The 17,797-nt window shown below is 36.3% G+C and overlaps 1 protein-coding gene and 1 non-coding gene across 2 annotated transcripts; one reads left to right on the top strand and one right to left on the bottom strand.

The window, feature by feature from the left end:
* Positions 1-116: 116 nt before the first annotated feature.
* LOC136806785 (cytochrome c1, heme protein, mitochondrial-like) lies at positions 117-17,797 on the bottom strand. The gene is made up of 8 exons (XM_067063363.1): positions 17,614-17,797; positions 8,735-8,794; positions 3,319-3,455; positions 2,527-2,824; positions 1,419-1,569; positions 1,170-1,232; positions 829-866; positions 117-639 (listed from the first exon to the last, which is right to left on the bottom strand). The coding sequence occupies exons 1-8, from the start codon at positions 17,653-17,655 to the stop codon at positions 532-534; spliced, it is 897 nt and encodes a 298-aa protein (XP_066919464.1). The 5' UTR covers positions 17,656-17,797; the 3' UTR covers positions 117-531.
* Positions 7,491-7,563, top strand: Trnaa-ggc (transfer RNA alanine (anticodon GGC)). Its single transcript has one exon. It is a non-coding gene; the product is annotated as a tRNA-Ala (tRNA).

Here is a 17,797-nt window from a genome sequence, read left to right as displayed (position 1 = left end):
AGGTATTTTAGCGTTTTGCCGAATTTAAAGTTTGGGCGAGAATGACATTTTCAGACTTTCTACTTTATCTAATCGGATGTTTCTTTGGGAGGGGTTCTGAAGGAAACATGTTCATCTTTAAATCAATGCAGTAGTTTATTTTAACAAAGATAATTAATTTCTGTTAAAACAAAATATAAACAATTCATTTTCAGTGTTAAAATTATTCGTGATGTCAACAAAATCTGATTTTTAATTCTCAAAGGACATTTACTGAGCAAGTAGGATAAACGAAGCAAGTTAAGGCCCGTAGAATAAACGAATCAAATCATTCATTAGCGCAAGATGGTCTTGATACCGCTAACCAGCTCAAAGATCAGCCTCAGGTTCATGAATTATTTAAAGATGGCAATTTACATTTAAAAATAATTATGACTTTGAATAAACACGCAACCAAACCAAGATTACAAGATTCATTATACGTATACGGGGCATTAAATTTATTTTTACAACATATAAAACTACTACATTCGAATTATCACGTGGTGTGTTTTAACCGTTGATGGATTTGTAGACGAGTTTACGCGTCTTGAGAACACTCCACTTGTGTCGTTTGTAGTATAATAAGATTCCAGCCATGAATGAAAGAATGGTCAAGACCTGAATCGAAAACAGATAATGGTGTTAAAATTGTTTCCATTTAATTATTTTTGAAGAAGGACCTGCTCAATTTTAAAGACGAAGAATTAGAATAGTTGTCATTCATTTATGTGAAAAATGGTTGAAAAAAGATAAAACTGAATTAAAAAACACCAGAAGGAAAGCAATGGGAAAGTAAAATGACCTCACCTTCATTCCCATACGTTTACGTTCGTCAAAGTGAGGTTCTATGAAAGAAAACGGAATGATCAATTCACAAGGTTGTTGTTAAACTATTATATATTCTTCAACATCACTTTAGACAGCTACAGAAGGCTCATAGTCAAGACATTTTCTCTTTTCTTTTTTTTTGGGTGATGCTCTAATCTAAGAAGGTACTTTCTATAAGATAATATTTTGTGGAGCTTCAGCAGCAACTTACCAGTTACGATTTTTAATAATGTTAGTTCCTAAAGTGGCTCTTGAACCGTAGATATATTTGCTCTAACCTAAGGAGGTGCATACTGTAAGATAATATTTTGAAAACTTACCAGCAGCCCAGACTAAGAAAGTGCTGACATCTTTTGCCATTTGAGCGACTGTAGCAGGGGTTCCTGAAAAAAAACAACAACAATTGTTTGAAAGTTTACTGTTTACGTCAAAGAAAATCTGCATTGAGGGAAATGACTGTATCACTAGCTAAACTACAGACACTGAAAATTCAGAACCATTTCACTAAATGTTAAACATAGTAAGTATATTCTTAACCAACGACAAGAAATTCAACAAACAAATCTTACCATCATCATATTCCATGACACCAGGATATAATTGTTGAGCCATACCAATAGCTTGTCCAGGGAAATACACATTGTACGCCTGTCCTTCACGTAAGTCAATACCTGCCGGTGGATCCTCACGGTATCCAGTCAACAAAGCAAAAATGTAATCCTGAAAGGTAAAAGATGGATTGATTGTATATTAGAATGCGCAGACAAGTGCAACCTTTCCAAAAAAATGTTAAGTTTGATTTGTCTACAGAATTTTCCTCTGGTACTTAGCACATAGAGAAAGTGTCTACTTCGCATCTATTGTTTTATTTTCAAAACAAAGTTAAAAAGCATGCGTATATTTTTATTTTATAAACTGTTAGCCATTATTATACCTAAAACACAAAGAGGAATGAATACGTAGTGGTGGTACAGTCACTTTCAGTCGGGGTTGTGGATGGTGAAATTTGTCGTTCTCTTTGAAATTTGTCGTTCTTTTTTTACGAAGTAGGCACTTTTTCCCCTCTTATAGTGAAAGTGCGCGTTCACATTAACTGATTTTTATTTCTGGCAAGCATCAGAGTCATTACTGAGGTTAAGCATACCAAGATAACCACGACGACAGACGAAAAATGTGATAGGCTAGTGAAAATACGATATTTTATTGGTTGAAACTCACTAGCCTGTTAAATTTTCGTTCGTCGTCGTGATTTTACCGATTTACTTAACTTCACTATTAACACACGGAAATAAAATATCAGGAGGCTTCCAGCAAACAAAGAACATATTTCTCGATCGCATTTATCCTTCCTTTTGATAATATTGGCACTTGGGAACGAATGAGCAGTTACTGAAATTTTCTGCTCATTAGCTTTAACGTGCCTGGAAGTTCCACCATCGGCAAGGAATCGTGACGGGAATCGTCGGAATTTGTAAGATACGTAAAAAAATTGTTTCAAAGTTAATTCAATAAGAAGACATAAGCAAATATTGATTTGGCTCAAAATTCACACATTTTCAAAATACTCAAGAATCAGCTTTTTAGTGTCATTTTAATTGCACTCTATTTATTGAACAGAAAGAATCTGACATTAACCAAAAATAAAACGGTTAATTGAGATTTAGAAATGTGCCTTACTTCTCCGCCATGACGAGCGAGAGTTATCATACTCAAATCGGGTGGGTATGCACCATTATTGGCGGCACGGGCGGCTTCCTCGTTAGCATATGGTTGTGGGAAGTAATCGGATAATTTTCCTGGTCGTTCAAACATGTTACCATCTTCATCAGGGCCGTCGACGACTTGGATTTGTTCAGCTAAAGTTTTGGCTTCCTCTTCTGAATGCGAGACACCGACCAAGTGACGATAAGCGATGTATTCCATACTGTGACAAGCGGCGCAAACTTGTTTGTATACTTGGTAGCCACGACGAATACTATTTGGGAAAATAAAACAAATAAAAATTCATCAAAAAATGATTAAAGCTTTCAAGCAGAATTTTTGCTTGGGAAGTGTTGTTGAATAAGAAAGGGTGCTAAAAGCCTCAAAGTTCTTTTTAAAATCAATTATCAGCCCAATTACCAATACAAATCGTTTATAATAATAATAATATATACCTTCCTATACCTTCCAATACAAATCCTTTATTAGAATTTGAATTTAAGTTGCTCCTAGCAAATTTTCAACTGCACATTTCTTTTATAGAACTCGAAAAAAATAGCAATTTTGTACTTTTTTGAAATACAATTCAGACTGGAATACAAGTTGTTCCGAAATATTCAATACATCTAAGAATGCAATTTAATTACCACTATCTTAGAACAAAAGAATTTTTTTTCTTAACAGTGAAACGAAGATGCGATACCATAAACAAAAGGAATATAAATTAAGCAAAATAAATTACGATAATTAATAAGAGAATATGGATACCTTGCGTGGTCAAGTGATTCTAATGGTCCAGAGTGACTCCATTCATATTTTGGTGGATGTAAATTATAATCACTGGCGTATAACGTGGCTCCCGCACCAGCTACTGTGGTAGCAAGTGCACCAGCGGCAACCCATGGCTGTCGAAAAATAAAAAAATTGGTCAGTTTTCCAATATGTTCAACAAACAAGAAATTGATGTTAAATATACATAGACGGTCAGAGTTGAAAGGATTATGTACTTAAGTTATGTGACCAAGTTTAATTGCAAAAAACTTAGTAAAATTAGAAACTTAGTAATTTACATGCAACCATGATTTACACAAAAATGTAAAAAATGTAAACATTAAGTGTATCTGAGTGTATAAACTTTCGCGGGGATCAAATTTTCACAAATCACAAAATCTTTTCCGAGAAACATGTTTCACGTGTAAATATATGCTCAATATGTTTCGCGATTCCATTCAATTATGTCTAAAGAAAAGGGTTAAAAAAAGAAAATAGCTGATTTCGCTTGAAAAAAACAAACATCTAAGTTGAAAAAATAGTGACAAAAATAGTGACACGTGTTCTTGAAAAATCTCAACAGAACTTAAATTTTGCCTAAAAACTGGGAAGTGATAAAAACGGATTCCGTCCGGATTGCCATGGATTGCCCCGGATTCTCGGGGATTGCCACGGATTGTCTCCGGATTGGCACGGATTGCCTCCGGATTGCCTCTAGGGTTCTAGGAAAATTGCCCCCGAGAAAATTGCCCCCCGGAAAACTGCCCCCGGAAAGTTGCCCCCCGGAAAATTGCCCCCTAGGAAAACTGCCCCCTAGGAAAACTGCCCCCCAGAAAATTGCCCCCCAGAAAATTGCCCCCTAGGAAAATTGCCCCCGGAAAATTGCCCCCCCCCGCCATCTTTTTTTCCACTTTTTTATAAAATCCAATGAAACTTCAAATGGCCATTGTAGCTGTAAAATTAAGTAGTTTTGAATTACTCTTAGGGTACCTAGTAAACGGGGGTCAGCGGGGGTGGATTGGAAAAAAGGCTAAAACAGCATAATCCGTACAAAAAAGAAGTTTCAGATTCCGAAAAATTGATAAGCGGAGGAGGGGTTGGATCAACAATGTCCTGAGTAGAAAATTTTCGAAAAATAGATTATTTTGGTGGGAACTTTTTTTGGGGAATACTGTAATTAATTTTTTAACTGTGGATGGAATTAATTTTAGCGAATGACAGCGCAAATCTGTTCTATTTCATCTTATTTTGAGCAACTTTGTTGAATTTCAAGGGTTATTTAGCCAAGAAAACTGAAATTTTAATTTTGGTGGGAACTTATTTTGGCGAGTTAGTAAAAATTAGTTCCCTTAGCTTAAGATAGCACGGATAGGGCGCTTAGGGTTAAGAAATGGGGAAAGATTTTTTTGAAAGTGATTTTATTACTCGACTATCTTTCTCCACCTCATACAAAACTTGTAAAAGTCGTTTTTGAGGCGTCTTTTTTCTTTAAGAAAAAACTAAAAACTAAAATATGCAAAGCAGATCAATGGTCAGCGTGAGGAATATAGTAAGAATAAAGTTATCCATTCCTTATGACCAAGAAATTTTGTAAAACCATAAAGAAAATACTTGAATAGCGAAAGAAATACAGTATAAAACACATTGAAATTGACTATCGCTAAACAGAGAAAACGCTTTCTCTGTATTCCATGGTTAAACCACATTATTCCTTATAAAAAGCGTCAACTTAATGAAAATTACGACTGCAACCTGCAACCGTTGGACCAAAATATAGCCCCAAAATATTCTAGATCTCTTAATCCGTTAAGACGCGATCACGTAAAATTGCATAATCCAAAATCTCCCAAATGTTGAAAATTGAGTTAGATTTAGTTTCGAAAAATGGAAAAATAGGGGGCAATTTTCCGGGGGGCAATTTTCCTAGGGGGCAATTTTCTGGGGGGCAATTTTCTGGGGGGCAATTTTCCTAGGGGGCAATTTTCCGGGGGGCCGTTTTCCGGGGGGCAATTTTCTGGGGGGCAGTTTTCCGGGGGGCAGTTTTCTCGGGGGCAATTTTCCTGACACCGCCTCTAGAAACGCCGGATTGCCTCTAGAAACGCCGGACTGCCTCTCTTAAGTCCACCGGGATGAACCGAGGTGAACTCATCTGTTGATTGAACCTAGTGACCCATCTGGTGAATCGAGGTGAACCCAATTAACCTAGCTTGGAACGGTCAGGGTTCATTACACTGTCAAATTTTTTTTTTCATTTCGAATTGACCTTCCTTGATGGAGGAAAGATGTAGAATAGGAGCAAAGATGACACAACTAACTAAGAAGCTCAATAAATTAAAGATGTGGCACCATTTTCGATGCTGGCTCTTATTGAAGTTGAATTTAATGATATTTTGAATTAGTCATCTTCATCAATATGTATGGAAGGTAGATAGGGCAAGTAAAAAAGAACTGAAAATATTTTTGATTTTGAATTATGGCTCCTGCCCTATTGTCTACACCCTTCTGACCCGTTCATTGTGAAAAAATATTTCCAAAAGTTGGTAGCTTTGAAAAATTGATGAGTTCATTTTGAACATAATTCTTTAATTAGATTCGTTTTCCAGCAATCTAGACACCTTAAAAATTGCGAAATTTTTATATTTCTCACTTTGCCTCCTCAAAATGAAAATGCTTCCTACGGGCCTGGACTTTTTTTTTTTTCGGAACGTAATATACTAGAGAAATTAAATACAAGTCGGTATTGAAAAATATAAATTATACTATATACCGGAGCCTGTCCCGGCATGGATCTTTTGGATTTAAATAAAATTCTACTAGAATTATGGATTATGTATAAGAAAGGAAGAAAAAAAATTAAACTTCATCTTGAGGGAGTCGTACTCTACCTCTCGATCCACGGATGCATCTCACTGTAGATCTAACGAGCGAGAAGCATATGATAGTTCTAATGCTGTTAGTAACTTTTGAGAAAGTTTCATGTCTTTTGTCTGCTATCATTTCAGCTAGACGCTTGTAAAATAACGTACATTCACGTCCCATCGCCCCATTTGCCGCAAAAACAAGCGGAGAAAAAGTCCCATTTTCGGCTTGCAAAATACGTTCACCATATTGTCTCTTCTTTTCGCGTTCATTGGATGATAAGCAGTTCTCAATTTTTGAATTGGTGTACCTTCGAGCAAACGGGTTGAAAACCCTCACATCAAAAAATGCTCTTTGGCCAGCAGTCCAAAAAATGGACTTTGCGAAAAAACTTTGAAAAATTGAAAAATCCTAATTTATTGTTCTTCAGGAGTTTCTAAAATTAACAGAAAACCCCTAAAATTTAAATTTAAATGCAATATTCGGACCATCTTGAGGCATTTTGGCTGGGTCAAAATCAGTTTTTTTCAAAATATTTTAGTTTTTATAAAGTTCTACGTAATTTAACGTAAATTCAAAACCGCAAAAATGTAAAGAGATTTTGCCTTTTTTTCGAGTTTTACCCCTTCGAATTCATGAGAACGAATTTCGGCACAGAACATTCTCTCTAACTTGTAATTAGACCCCTGCCCGCAGAGTAAAATAAACTTTCTTGGTTTCTTAGACCATCATGGTCGAAACATATTGAGATTTTAATGTATTTTAACGTTATAGACAGAAGAGTCTCTTTAGCTCGAACCTTTATAACTCGAATGTCTCCTTAATACAAGCAGGTTTTTCTCTTCCCTTCGTTGACAATGCCTTATAAACCCTACTCCATATCTCGAAATTTCCTTAACCCCTCTATCAACTCGAACAAATTTGTATTTCCTACGCATGTTCGAATTATAAGGATTTCGAGAGCGAGAGGTCGTGGGTTCAATCCCCACTCGATTCGTTACCTTTGAGAAAACTGGGAAGTACATTAGTGCAGGATCCGTTGATTCATTACCCATAAGTAATACGCACTTGATTTCACACAGTGACTGTTGATGGACTAGTTGTCCGAAATCGGGGCTTCGTTGGGCTAATGCCTCTCCCCAATGTACATAGCTTAACAGTTCTCTCAAAGTTAGCGGGTTGGTTGGAGATTAGACACTAGCTGTGTCTCAGTTCGTGGCAATTCCATTGATTCGTAGAATTCAGGTACCGGATGGTGAACATTGAGCACGTCGCTCCACTCGTCTACTACGAACTAGTGTAATAGCAACGAACCGATAGCGCAGTTGGGAGAGCAATCGCCCGGCAAGCGAGAGGTCGTGGGTTCAATCCCCACTCGATTCGTTACCTTTGAGAAAACTGGGAAGTACATTAGTGCAGGATCCGTTGATTCATTACCCATAAGTAATACGCACTTGATTTCACACAGTAATTAGATTTTAATATTGATTTTATTTTTGTCATGACCTTTATTGTTTGTTATGACCGTTATGACTTTTCTAACTTTGTTAAAAAGACGCTTCATAATATGACATGATTTTGGGGAATTAAAAAATGACCCGTCCAATTATTTTTGACTTCAGGCTGCTTGACTAATAGCATTCGAATAGCTTATCGAACACAGTAAAACGTTGAATTGGAGAGCGTCAGTGTTTTAATTTTTGCTAGCTTTTTTAGCCTGCAGTCAGTGGCGTTGTGGCAGGGGGGGGGCGGGGGGCCATTCAGCGCGCAATCAATGCAGAGAAAGTAACCAAGACGACAATCCATGACAATCCAAGATCTTGGATTAAGTTCAAAGTTGATATTTTAATTCCCGTCGTTGAAAACACAACTCAGAAATGTCATAAACGCTTTTTAAAAAGAATCAGTGATAGAGAATCAGTAAACATTAATAACATTAAAATCCGTCTATCATTTCGATTCCATTGAAGCATAGAGATAATAGATAGAGACAATAAGAGCCAGCATCAAAAAATGGTGCCACATCTTTAACGATTTTTTGAGCTTCTTAGTTAGTTGTGTCATCCTTGCTCCTATTCTACATCTTTCCTCCATTAATCAAGGTCAATTCGAAATGAATAAAAATTTTTGACAGTGTAATGAACCCTGACCGTTCCAAGCTAGGTTAACTGGGTTCACCTCGATTCACCACAGATGGGTCACTAGGTTCAACAGATGAGTTCACCCGGTTCACCCAGGTTCACCTATGGTTCCCCTGGTTTTCTAGAGGCAATCCCGGCGGGCTTAAAAGAGGCAATCCGGCGTTTCAAGAGGCAATCCAGCGTTTCTAGAGGCAATCCAGGGCTTAAAAGGGGAATCCGGAGGCAATCCGTGGCAATCTGGAGGCAATCCGTGGCAATCTGGAGACAATCCCTGGCAATTCGCAAGAATCCAGGGCAATCCGGACGGAATCCGTGTTTTATCACTTCCCCTAAAAACTTGCCTACAAAAATATTATACACTTAGGCTATTGATCAAAGTGATTCAGTAGCAAGCAAATACTTTGAGGACTTACCAAAGAAGAAGATTTCTTGGAAGTTTTTGTACTGTGTTGTGCAACCGAAGATTTTACAATCTGAAAAAAAGTGTTAGAATGATTGATTAGGCGAGACCAATTTAATTTGTTGTTCTACGGGCCCGACCGACCCTATTTTTGCTAAAATCAAAAAAATAATAATATTGAATTTCCACTACAATATATTTTACATACACACTAATTATTTGTAAGAATTAAACTTGAATAAAGCTGAAAATTAATTCAAGAAATTGAAAAATCATAAAAAGCATTCCATACACTAGAATTTTATTATGATATGAAAAACAAAGTGAATTTTTGATCCAGATACTTTTTGGAAAATTTTCTCGGTACCTTACCAACCCTGATAAATGAAAAATGTATTCTTATATTGCCGACCGACCTGGACCGACCCACCCATATTTTTCTAACGATCCGTCCGTAGAACAACAAATTAAATTGGTCTCGCCTTAAAGCAGATTAAAGCATTCCTATCAACAGGAGCAGAAATTAAGGTCTCCTTTGATCAAATTTTGTCCCCCCTGAGGTCATTATGCTGAATTTTCCAACAAAAAATTCATCCATGGATTTATTATAAGGACTCTGGATAAACATTCGATGCGAAAGACAACTGTCATGAATGTGTTATTATATATACATTGAATTCACTTCATTGTAATACAAAGGGCAAAATTCATTAATATCTGTGATTGCATGCCCAAACTCTCTGTTAGTGAAGTAGTTTGTGGATTCCAACACATTAGCAATGTTGTGACCTCTCTGGAATCAATGATTTTCCCTGAGCGGAACACCCATGTAGGGTTCATGCAGTCCACCGAACAAAGGGAACCCAGGACATGAACATCAGGCCCTTTGTTTTAGTTTTTTTACAGCAAAGCAATTGAAAAAAAAACATAGAAGTTGTGGGAATGTGATGTGAATAAATGTAGTACAGTAAGGCCAGTCAACTAACTTTCACCAAACTTTATAATGTTCCCTATAAAATATAAACAAAAAGATATGTTAACTTCTCCCCTCCAAAGGGTCCAGTTAAAAAACAAAATTCAACAACGAACAGCAAGATACATGCACCAAATGCCAACCACAATGTCCAATCATATCATAAAAACAATATTTCCCACCATCATGGTTGTAATAACATAAATTACATTTAACAACCACGAGCATTACATTATCATAATAACAATATCTCCAACCATCATAATCATAATATATAATACTAGCCGGTACCCGGCGTCGCACGCCGGTTAAGCTGTAGCTGAACGCAATAAAAGTCCTTTGGATGGAGACGATTTTTTTTGTTTAAGTCAAAAGTTATCAGGAAGAGCATCGTTTACTGTACCAGTGTCGTCTGAAACAACTCTGAATATGCCGTCCAGTTGAAATGACAATGACAAAAAAGTGGGAAAGTCTCAAAGAATAGTGCAACTTTTTGTTTTTATCAGATTGAAAAAATAAGACAATTCTAAGTTACTTATACTTTTTTAAAACCCTTGTCATAACTTTTCGATTTAAACATGTAAAATGACGTACACACTTTTTGACAGTAGCGACTACTTGAATGTTTTTATATGAAGAAAGAGATTGACTAATTTTCCCTTTTTGCTTTTTATCGCCTTTTGAATGTTGTCTTTGTTTGGTTTGACAACAGTAGCGGCCTGGCTTAATTTTCTTGGTGGTGCAAACTATGAAATTGGCGCCCCTGGTATTTTTGTCCTTATTTGCGCCCTCCATCATTAAGTGAAAATACTAAACTGTAAGAGCAGTGACTGGTTGAAAGTAACGCCCCTAATCTTTGAAATGGAAATTTTATACCAGGTAAGTCGATTTAGTCTATATTTTTGCTTTCTAAAACTCTTATCAGAAAAATTACCTGATAATCTTTAAACTTTCGCGCCACTGGTGTTACTTATTCTCTATTAAAGATCAATACAATGGCTGAAATAGGCCAAAAATTCTAAAGTTGGAAGGAAGGGTTATTTGTAATTTTGGAGCCGCAGGCAAAAGATTTTGGTGTAAGAAAGGTTAAACAGCTTAAAAGATCTTCTAAAACGGAGAAAGTTAGTCAACAAGTTTTGATCATTTTGGCAATCTCTCATTTTTTGGTTGAGCATTCTCTTTAACCCCTGGTGTTTACACAACACTTCTCTTACTTCTGATTCAATATTGATAGAAGTTTTGAAAAAATTCAAGAGAAAGGATGCAAGAAGGTAAAATAAAACGCCGCAGGCGAAAAAAAATTAACATTGTACTTATAGATACGCCAGATTGCCCAATTAAACATCAACAAAATTTTGGCGCCCCTTAAAAAGCTCTTTTGGCGCCCCTCTCAGATCTTTCTGGGTGGTGCACTGCCAGGCCGCCACTGTTTGACAAACTTTTTGATTGTTATGTCTGGTTATGTTTTGATTTACATTTGAAGTATTCTTTTCTATTAAAGGAATTTGTTTTGAAAAGAATTCGAATGTCATTAATAAATACGATCGTTAATTACATTCGAAAAGAATTTAAACAAAAGAAAAGAGAAAAACAAAAAAACGGGCATGCCTAGGCAGAAATTAAAATTACTAAATGTAGACGGGCCTTAAATTTCAAAACAAAGGCTGAATAAAGTCTAAACCAGGCTCTATCCGATCTGTCAATCAAAACAAACTTATCGAGAACAAAACATTGCTTGTGAAATCGAAAGTGACACACAGACAGAAAACAAAATGACATACGCGTTATACTAATAATATATAGATGATAGTAGTAACATATCAAAACCAAGAACATGACATTAATGCATAACAAGCATTAAATGAATAAAATAAACTTCTCATGATTTTGTGTAAATAAATATCTCACTCCTTCAAGCCAGTCTGTTGAAAGACTGTAATTCGCGCAAGGAACAAATTGGGGTATTGCGATATTGTAGTAGTGCACGTGCTACCCTATCGATGTTCAACGATCCTCTGTTGGTGTTTTCCAAGATAATGCGTTTGGCTCTCTTAACAGCAAGCTCAGCCCGGCCATTTGATTCGCTGTGATGAACCCCCCATGTTTTAAGAAACGATTGAAACTTGGTGGAAAAAAATTGTGGACTGCAATCGCTGACAATCTCTTCAAGCACTCCATAAGATGCAAAGAGTGTATGAAGGTTTGATAGAAGAGACGAGGTTGCAGTCGTGTTAGGTAGATGGTAAATATTGATCCAGAAACTGTAACGATCGACTGCATTGAAGTTCATTCTTCCTTGTTCAACGCCAAAATATCTCCAACGTGCAATGAGTGCGCACCCTAGCAATGGACCCAGTGAATTTTTTCCCCTCGTCTGACCTCCATCATCCATTTTTCAAATAAAAATATTCCATAAATATTCCGACCGTGTGTTTTGAGTGGTTTCAACTTATGACCTTTTAACACTGTAGCCATTGACACAAAATGACGCAATAATGATAAACAAATTTAAAATGCTGCGAATACACTATAGAATTGCTCGTAAAAAAATTAGCAATAAAATTTTTGAGTGAAGGAAATGTCATCGACACAAAAAGTTTACCAACTCTCTGACTCAATTTTAATCAAGAGTCAGTCAGGCTTTGGGAGAAACAAAGATGTTTTGTGATATTGCCGCCTTAATTAGATTTTTAATAATTTTTGGGTTTATAGTGGTTCAGCAATCAGGCAGTATAGACCTAACTCTTCATACAAAAATTACGACAAATAAATATTTGGACTTTGTACCCTATGCTGCAAGCAAGCACTTAAGCTAAAGCACTTAGCGGGACAAAAATCAGTTTTTTGAAGTTTGCAAAAAATGCCACATAGAAGATCTGGTATGTGAATAGAGCAGTAAAAGATACAACTTTTCTATTTTTCCATTTTTTTGCCAAAGCTCTAGGATCGAAAATAAAGGTATAGTGGCGTGGTGACAGGGGGGGGGCCAGGGGGCCAGGCCCCCCAGCGGTGCCCTTTTGAGAAGGGGCGCCCAAAAATAAGGTGCGTCAAGAAGGATTTTTCAGGCGCCAATATCAAAAGATTGACAAATAAAAAAACAAAAATGGCGCCCCTCATCACCTCAAAAACTCAAAATTTTCTGGCTTGCTTTGCTCGCACACTCCCTTTTTTGTGTTCATAATGAGCGTATAGAGAGGGGCGCCAAAAACAAAAAATCCTTAAAAAAGGGCGCCATATTTGCCTTGGCCACCCCAGAGAAATTTTCCCACCACGCCACTGGGTATAATGATAAAACACCTTTCCCGTAATTCAAACTTCTCAGAAATTGCCCGAGAAAATGTGCGCTCCACCATTGTTTATAAGATTGTTTGGGAGGTAGCTATAAGCAAAAAGCTTGTACCCAAAAATTTTAAAAATGTCAAAAAATGAAGGTCTTCAAATCTCTCTAAAACCTATTTTTATGGGAAGCTATGGTATTTTGTAGCAAAAAGCAAAAAAAAATAGAGCTTAACCTCGCTTTAGAAATTTTTTATCGCATTTTTTAGGTTTTTGTAAAATCGCAGGCCAAAATAGGAGAAAAAATCATCAAGTTTTGCATTTTCTTCTCATTGACTTCATTTTCAACCCCTACTTTTAACCATTTTTGAAATCTACATAGAATTTCCGACAATTTGATATATAACATGCATATGTTCCCGAAAAATCAACATAGGCTAAATCTGAGCCTGCTGCTACGGTACTGAAAAAACTGCTTTGGAATGATGTCCTTATTACAGGGTTTTTTTTCAGGTATAGATTCAAAAAACTTACCAAAAGGCCTCTTTTGCAAGCTGAGTCAACTTTCTATAGGACTTGGACTGGTTAATCTATGATTTGAGGCTTTCAAATCCATTTTTTCACTGACTAGTACTAGGTCAGAGTTTTTGTCACGCCGTGACGGAAAATTTTCAATAGCCTGTAAAAATCTATGAGAGTGGAATCAGGCCTTAATTTTCTCCATGAAACATCAACCATATAGTGTTAATCAGAAACCTAAAATAGAAATTCAAAAATCAACCCACAAGATTTTCTATAGCCCTTTTTAGTTTTTGTCACGCCGTGACGGAAAATTTGGGCCTATGTCAAAATTCCCCTATCTTTTCGTCAATTGTACTTGAATTGAGATTTCTTTGCTTGAAAATTCTTCAAATAGGTAGAGTATATCAGAATATGCAAAAAATAGAGTCAAAAATGCAGAATTACAATGAACTAGAGGTCCTGCAAGGTGGATTTTCTCATTTTTGATCAAAATGTTTTGTAGACTAATTTTGGAAAAACCCGGTTTTTTTTTAGGATTTAGCTCATGTTTTAACTTTCTAAGTTTATTTTTCTCATTCTAGCATGTATTTCTGACAACTTTACATTAAAATTATAATATTTCTTACAAATTCAGGAAAATAATTACGTATTTCTCATTTATGATTTTTAGCGTTTCATCACTTTTTTGGCCAAAAATGGGTCATTTTTAGGCCGAAATCCAAAAAAACCGGAATATTAACTTGAAAATAACCCTATCATGTTATATATCAGTGGAAGCGGAATTTTGAGTAGATTTTGAATATCCAAGTTTCATGTCCTGAAAAAGAACTCAACTCAAATTATTATGCTTTAACAGCTAAAAATAGACATGGGTACGAGCTTTTTGCTTATGGCTAGGTAAGCAAACGCGTTTTGCCTGCGAGGGGTTAGGGAAAGTGGGTTTTCAGCTTCTAACTTTTGATAGGCAAAAAATTTTAAGGGTGGTATTGTATCATGAATAGATTGAACATACTAAAATTTGAGGGGGTTTTGTTTGACAGAACTAAGAAAAGCTAAAAAAAAAAAAATTTCCCTAAGAAAATGCAGGCAAAAACTGGTTTGTTTACCTCTAGAGACCAAACGGTGGAGATCATCAAAATAATGCGCGCACTAGTTTTATGAATTACGGGAAAGGTGTATTAAATACTATCCACTGATGATCCGCAGCACTATCGTAAAGCTAGAATCGCTTGGCATACTCTTTGCTTGAGAAGATGATTGACAGATTAATGTTTTTCATCCACGTGAGAGCTTGTGGGCGTTCTGCAAGTGTTCTCGACTCAATCCTCGGACCGCACTAAAAATGGTAGACCTAGCTGTGACAGATCATTTTGATGGAAGTTGTTGGAATGTTTACAACCGGACGTTACTAATCAATAAAATCGATTAGCGATTAAAATTGATAGCTAATTGATAATTAATCGATTGATTAAATATCGATTAAAAACAATAATCGATAAATAATCAACGCCTAAAAAATTGTGAGTATTATATCGATCAGATACCGTGAGATCGGGTAACTTGCATCAGTGGAGGCTAACATGTATATCCCTCAAATAAATGACCTGGCTGGTCATTAAAATACAAAGTTAAACCAAAACAAAAATGGTAGAGTAGACCTGCGAGGGGAGCTGTGTTGTTGACAGAAAATTGTTTGTTTTATTGTCAATGATGATGACAGGTTATTAATTTTGTTAGATCTGAGAAATTGAATTGATGTTTGTAAGTGCACTTTATAGTTTTGATTCCCATTGAAGAATCATAATTCATATTCTGGTTTTCATGTTATTAGATGCTGTTGTAGAGCTTTAGAGCTAGCCTATCAGGAAATTTTCTCAAGATTTTATCGAAATCTCTCATTAGGAACTTGATTCCAAATCAGTGTAGCTGGAACCTCAATATTCCGAGATTAGAAAAAGCTATACCTGTTATCTTTTTTCTTTAAAGAATCAACAAGCCATCAACATTGATAAATTTACACACATTTCCTCAGAAACTTTTAAAATTATCTGCCATTATGACTTTCATGAAGCCGTTCCAAAATTAACCAATCGGGTTATGTATCGTAATTCCTATGGGAGTTCTTTTCCGAAATTTGTAAAATAGCTAAGTTGGCAAAAAAACTTTTCCCAGGTGTTTGAGGAAAAAACAGAGCTGCTATCATTTGTTTTTTATTTAACCATATATTTAAATTTGCGCTCCAAAATACTTAAATAAATAATTTAATAATAATAATATTCAATATACTATTTGTATCCTCAGAAAATAAAAACCTACAGAACGACATAATTTATCATTTGGAATACCCCCATATTTGGACCATTCTATCGTGGGCGGAAACTAAACGTGGCACCCTCTGCAAGATTGCTGCCTCATCTTTAATGCCCGCGCGAGAATGCGAGCTAATCATTTTTTCTCACACGCTCAAGGGGAAAAGAAAAGTAATCGATATTCTTTGAAGGAAAAATGCCAGAAACAAACCCAAACACCAAAAGATGTATTTTATTGTTGACAATCAATCCTGTGAAGATGAAAAAATTTCTGCTATGCGTTTTTTTTCGGAACACTGAAAAACTCTAATTTCGACCTTCCTTAAAGTAAAGAGGTTGCAAGATTTGGGTTAGCGAGGAAAAATTGCTAAAAAGCTGGTAAAATTGTAATCTTCAAAAATTCAAGTTCCAACTTCACTGCTAAATTAGGCGGCAATCACAAACATCTTCGTTTCGTGTCGCCTGACCGACTCTCGAAAATTGAGTAGAATTGAGTCGGTGAGTCGGTAAATTTGTTAGACTTTTTCTGTCAATGTCCTTTCCTTCGTTCAAAAATTTTATTATTGCCGATTTTTTGCGAGCGATTTCTAGCGCATTCGCTTGACTTTTTTATCATTACATGCGCCATTTTGGGGTCGGAGAGGGGGGAAGGTCCTATTCCGAAGGGTATACAATTTTCCCCAGAAAACCTCTTCTACATTTTACAGATCATCTAAATAATGACGTAATGTTTCGAGCTCCAGCGCTGACCCTAACTGATAAGATTGAAATAATCAAAAAATCGAAAATATCGAAAAGGTCAAAAAGGAAAAATCGAAAAAGTCACTTTTGGCCATCCACAACCCCGTGACCGAAAAGTGACTGAACCACCCCTAGCGATTCATTTCTAATCGTTTAACACGGGAATTAACTACATTTGTGGTCTAAAAGAACGACAAATTACACATGCTTGTTGATGTCTGGTTTTTTAACTCTTCAGAATGGGACCTTTCTCTGACTGGTCAGATGTCACAGTGTTCAAAGGTCATAATTTTAAACCACATATTACACGCGGTTATTTTGGCTGCTGGCTGGCTGGCTGGCAGTTTCCTCCAAGAATGATGCACTCCAAAAATGGATGGAAAAATGGAAACCCGAAAATTTTTACGACCGACCGACCGACTCACTTTTTAGACCTTCTTAGACTTAGGTTAGGAGGACGCGAAATGAAGATATTTGTGATTGCCGCCTTAGCTTAGGCAGAAAAATAATTAGGAAGGTGACATACTGTAATTAAAAAGATTTTCTCCAGACCAGAATTTGTGTCTGTAACAGCGGGGCCGACGACACAGGATTTCCAAAGGCAAAAGTTTTCACCAAAATTCGAAATTTCCAAAGGTGAGAGAAGAAAATGTATGAATTTCCAAGGCAATTGAATTAAAGAAAGGCGAAAAAGAGTGGAATTTCCGATGCAATTTGCAAAAGTACATGAATTTTTATCGGATTTTCCGACCACCACTGGAAAAGAAAAATTATTTCCGAGGCTAGAAAAAATTAAAAAATGCACGTCTCGTCCGACGGGTCGGGGGGTAACAAAACTTTTCTGGAATGGCCCATTGTACGTTAAAAAGTATTTGTGACTTCTGGAGTTTCAAGGCTAAATGCTCTATAAGAGCTTTGAAGCCAAATCGACTGAACGCTCCTCTTGAGTGACAATCAAATTTTGTCAGGAATTTCGGCGCGACATTATGTTGCTGTTGGGAATTGAGAAAAAGATTCACCGTGCCATCGTAAAATTCATTTGAAATGAAAAAACTAAACTCAAAATCTCACCTTCTTTGCCGCGTTTTGGAGTAGCCTTGCTCTTGGAAACATTTCCTGTAGTTTAATGTTACAAAATTCCAGTTAGTGTTTTGTAGTTAGCTGACATTTACTACCTTATGCAACTCAAGGTTGCTTTTCTAGCTTTGCTCGCTTACCAGTCGCGTTCACCGTGAGTATAAACCGCTATCGTTAT

Source organism: Clytia hemisphaerica, unplaced genomic scaffold (assembly GCF_902728285.1).
Source record: "Clytia hemisphaerica strain Z4C2 unplaced genomic scaffold, Clytia hemisphaerica genome assembly, whole genome shotgun sequence".
Classification (NCBI taxonomy): Eukaryota; Metazoa; Cnidaria; class Hydrozoa; order Leptothecata; family Clytiidae; genus Clytia; species Clytia hemisphaerica.
The sequence above is the reverse complement of the archived record's forward strand: the minus strand, read 5'-3'. Positions and strand labels throughout refer to the sequence as shown.

Coding starts and splice junctions, on each gene's coding strand:
- LOC136806785 (XM_067063363.1), bottom strand. CDS start 17,655: ATGTTTCCAAGAGCAAGGCTACTCCAAAACGCGGCAAAGAAG. Junction 8,795..17,613: donor TCCAAAACGCGGCAAAGAAG/GTGAGATTTTGA, acceptor ACTTTTTTTCAG/ATTGTAAAATCTTCGGTTGC. Junction 867..1,169: donor TTTCTTAGTCTGGGCTGCTG/GTAAGTTTTCAA, acceptor TTTCTTTCATAG/AACCTCACTTTGACGAACGT.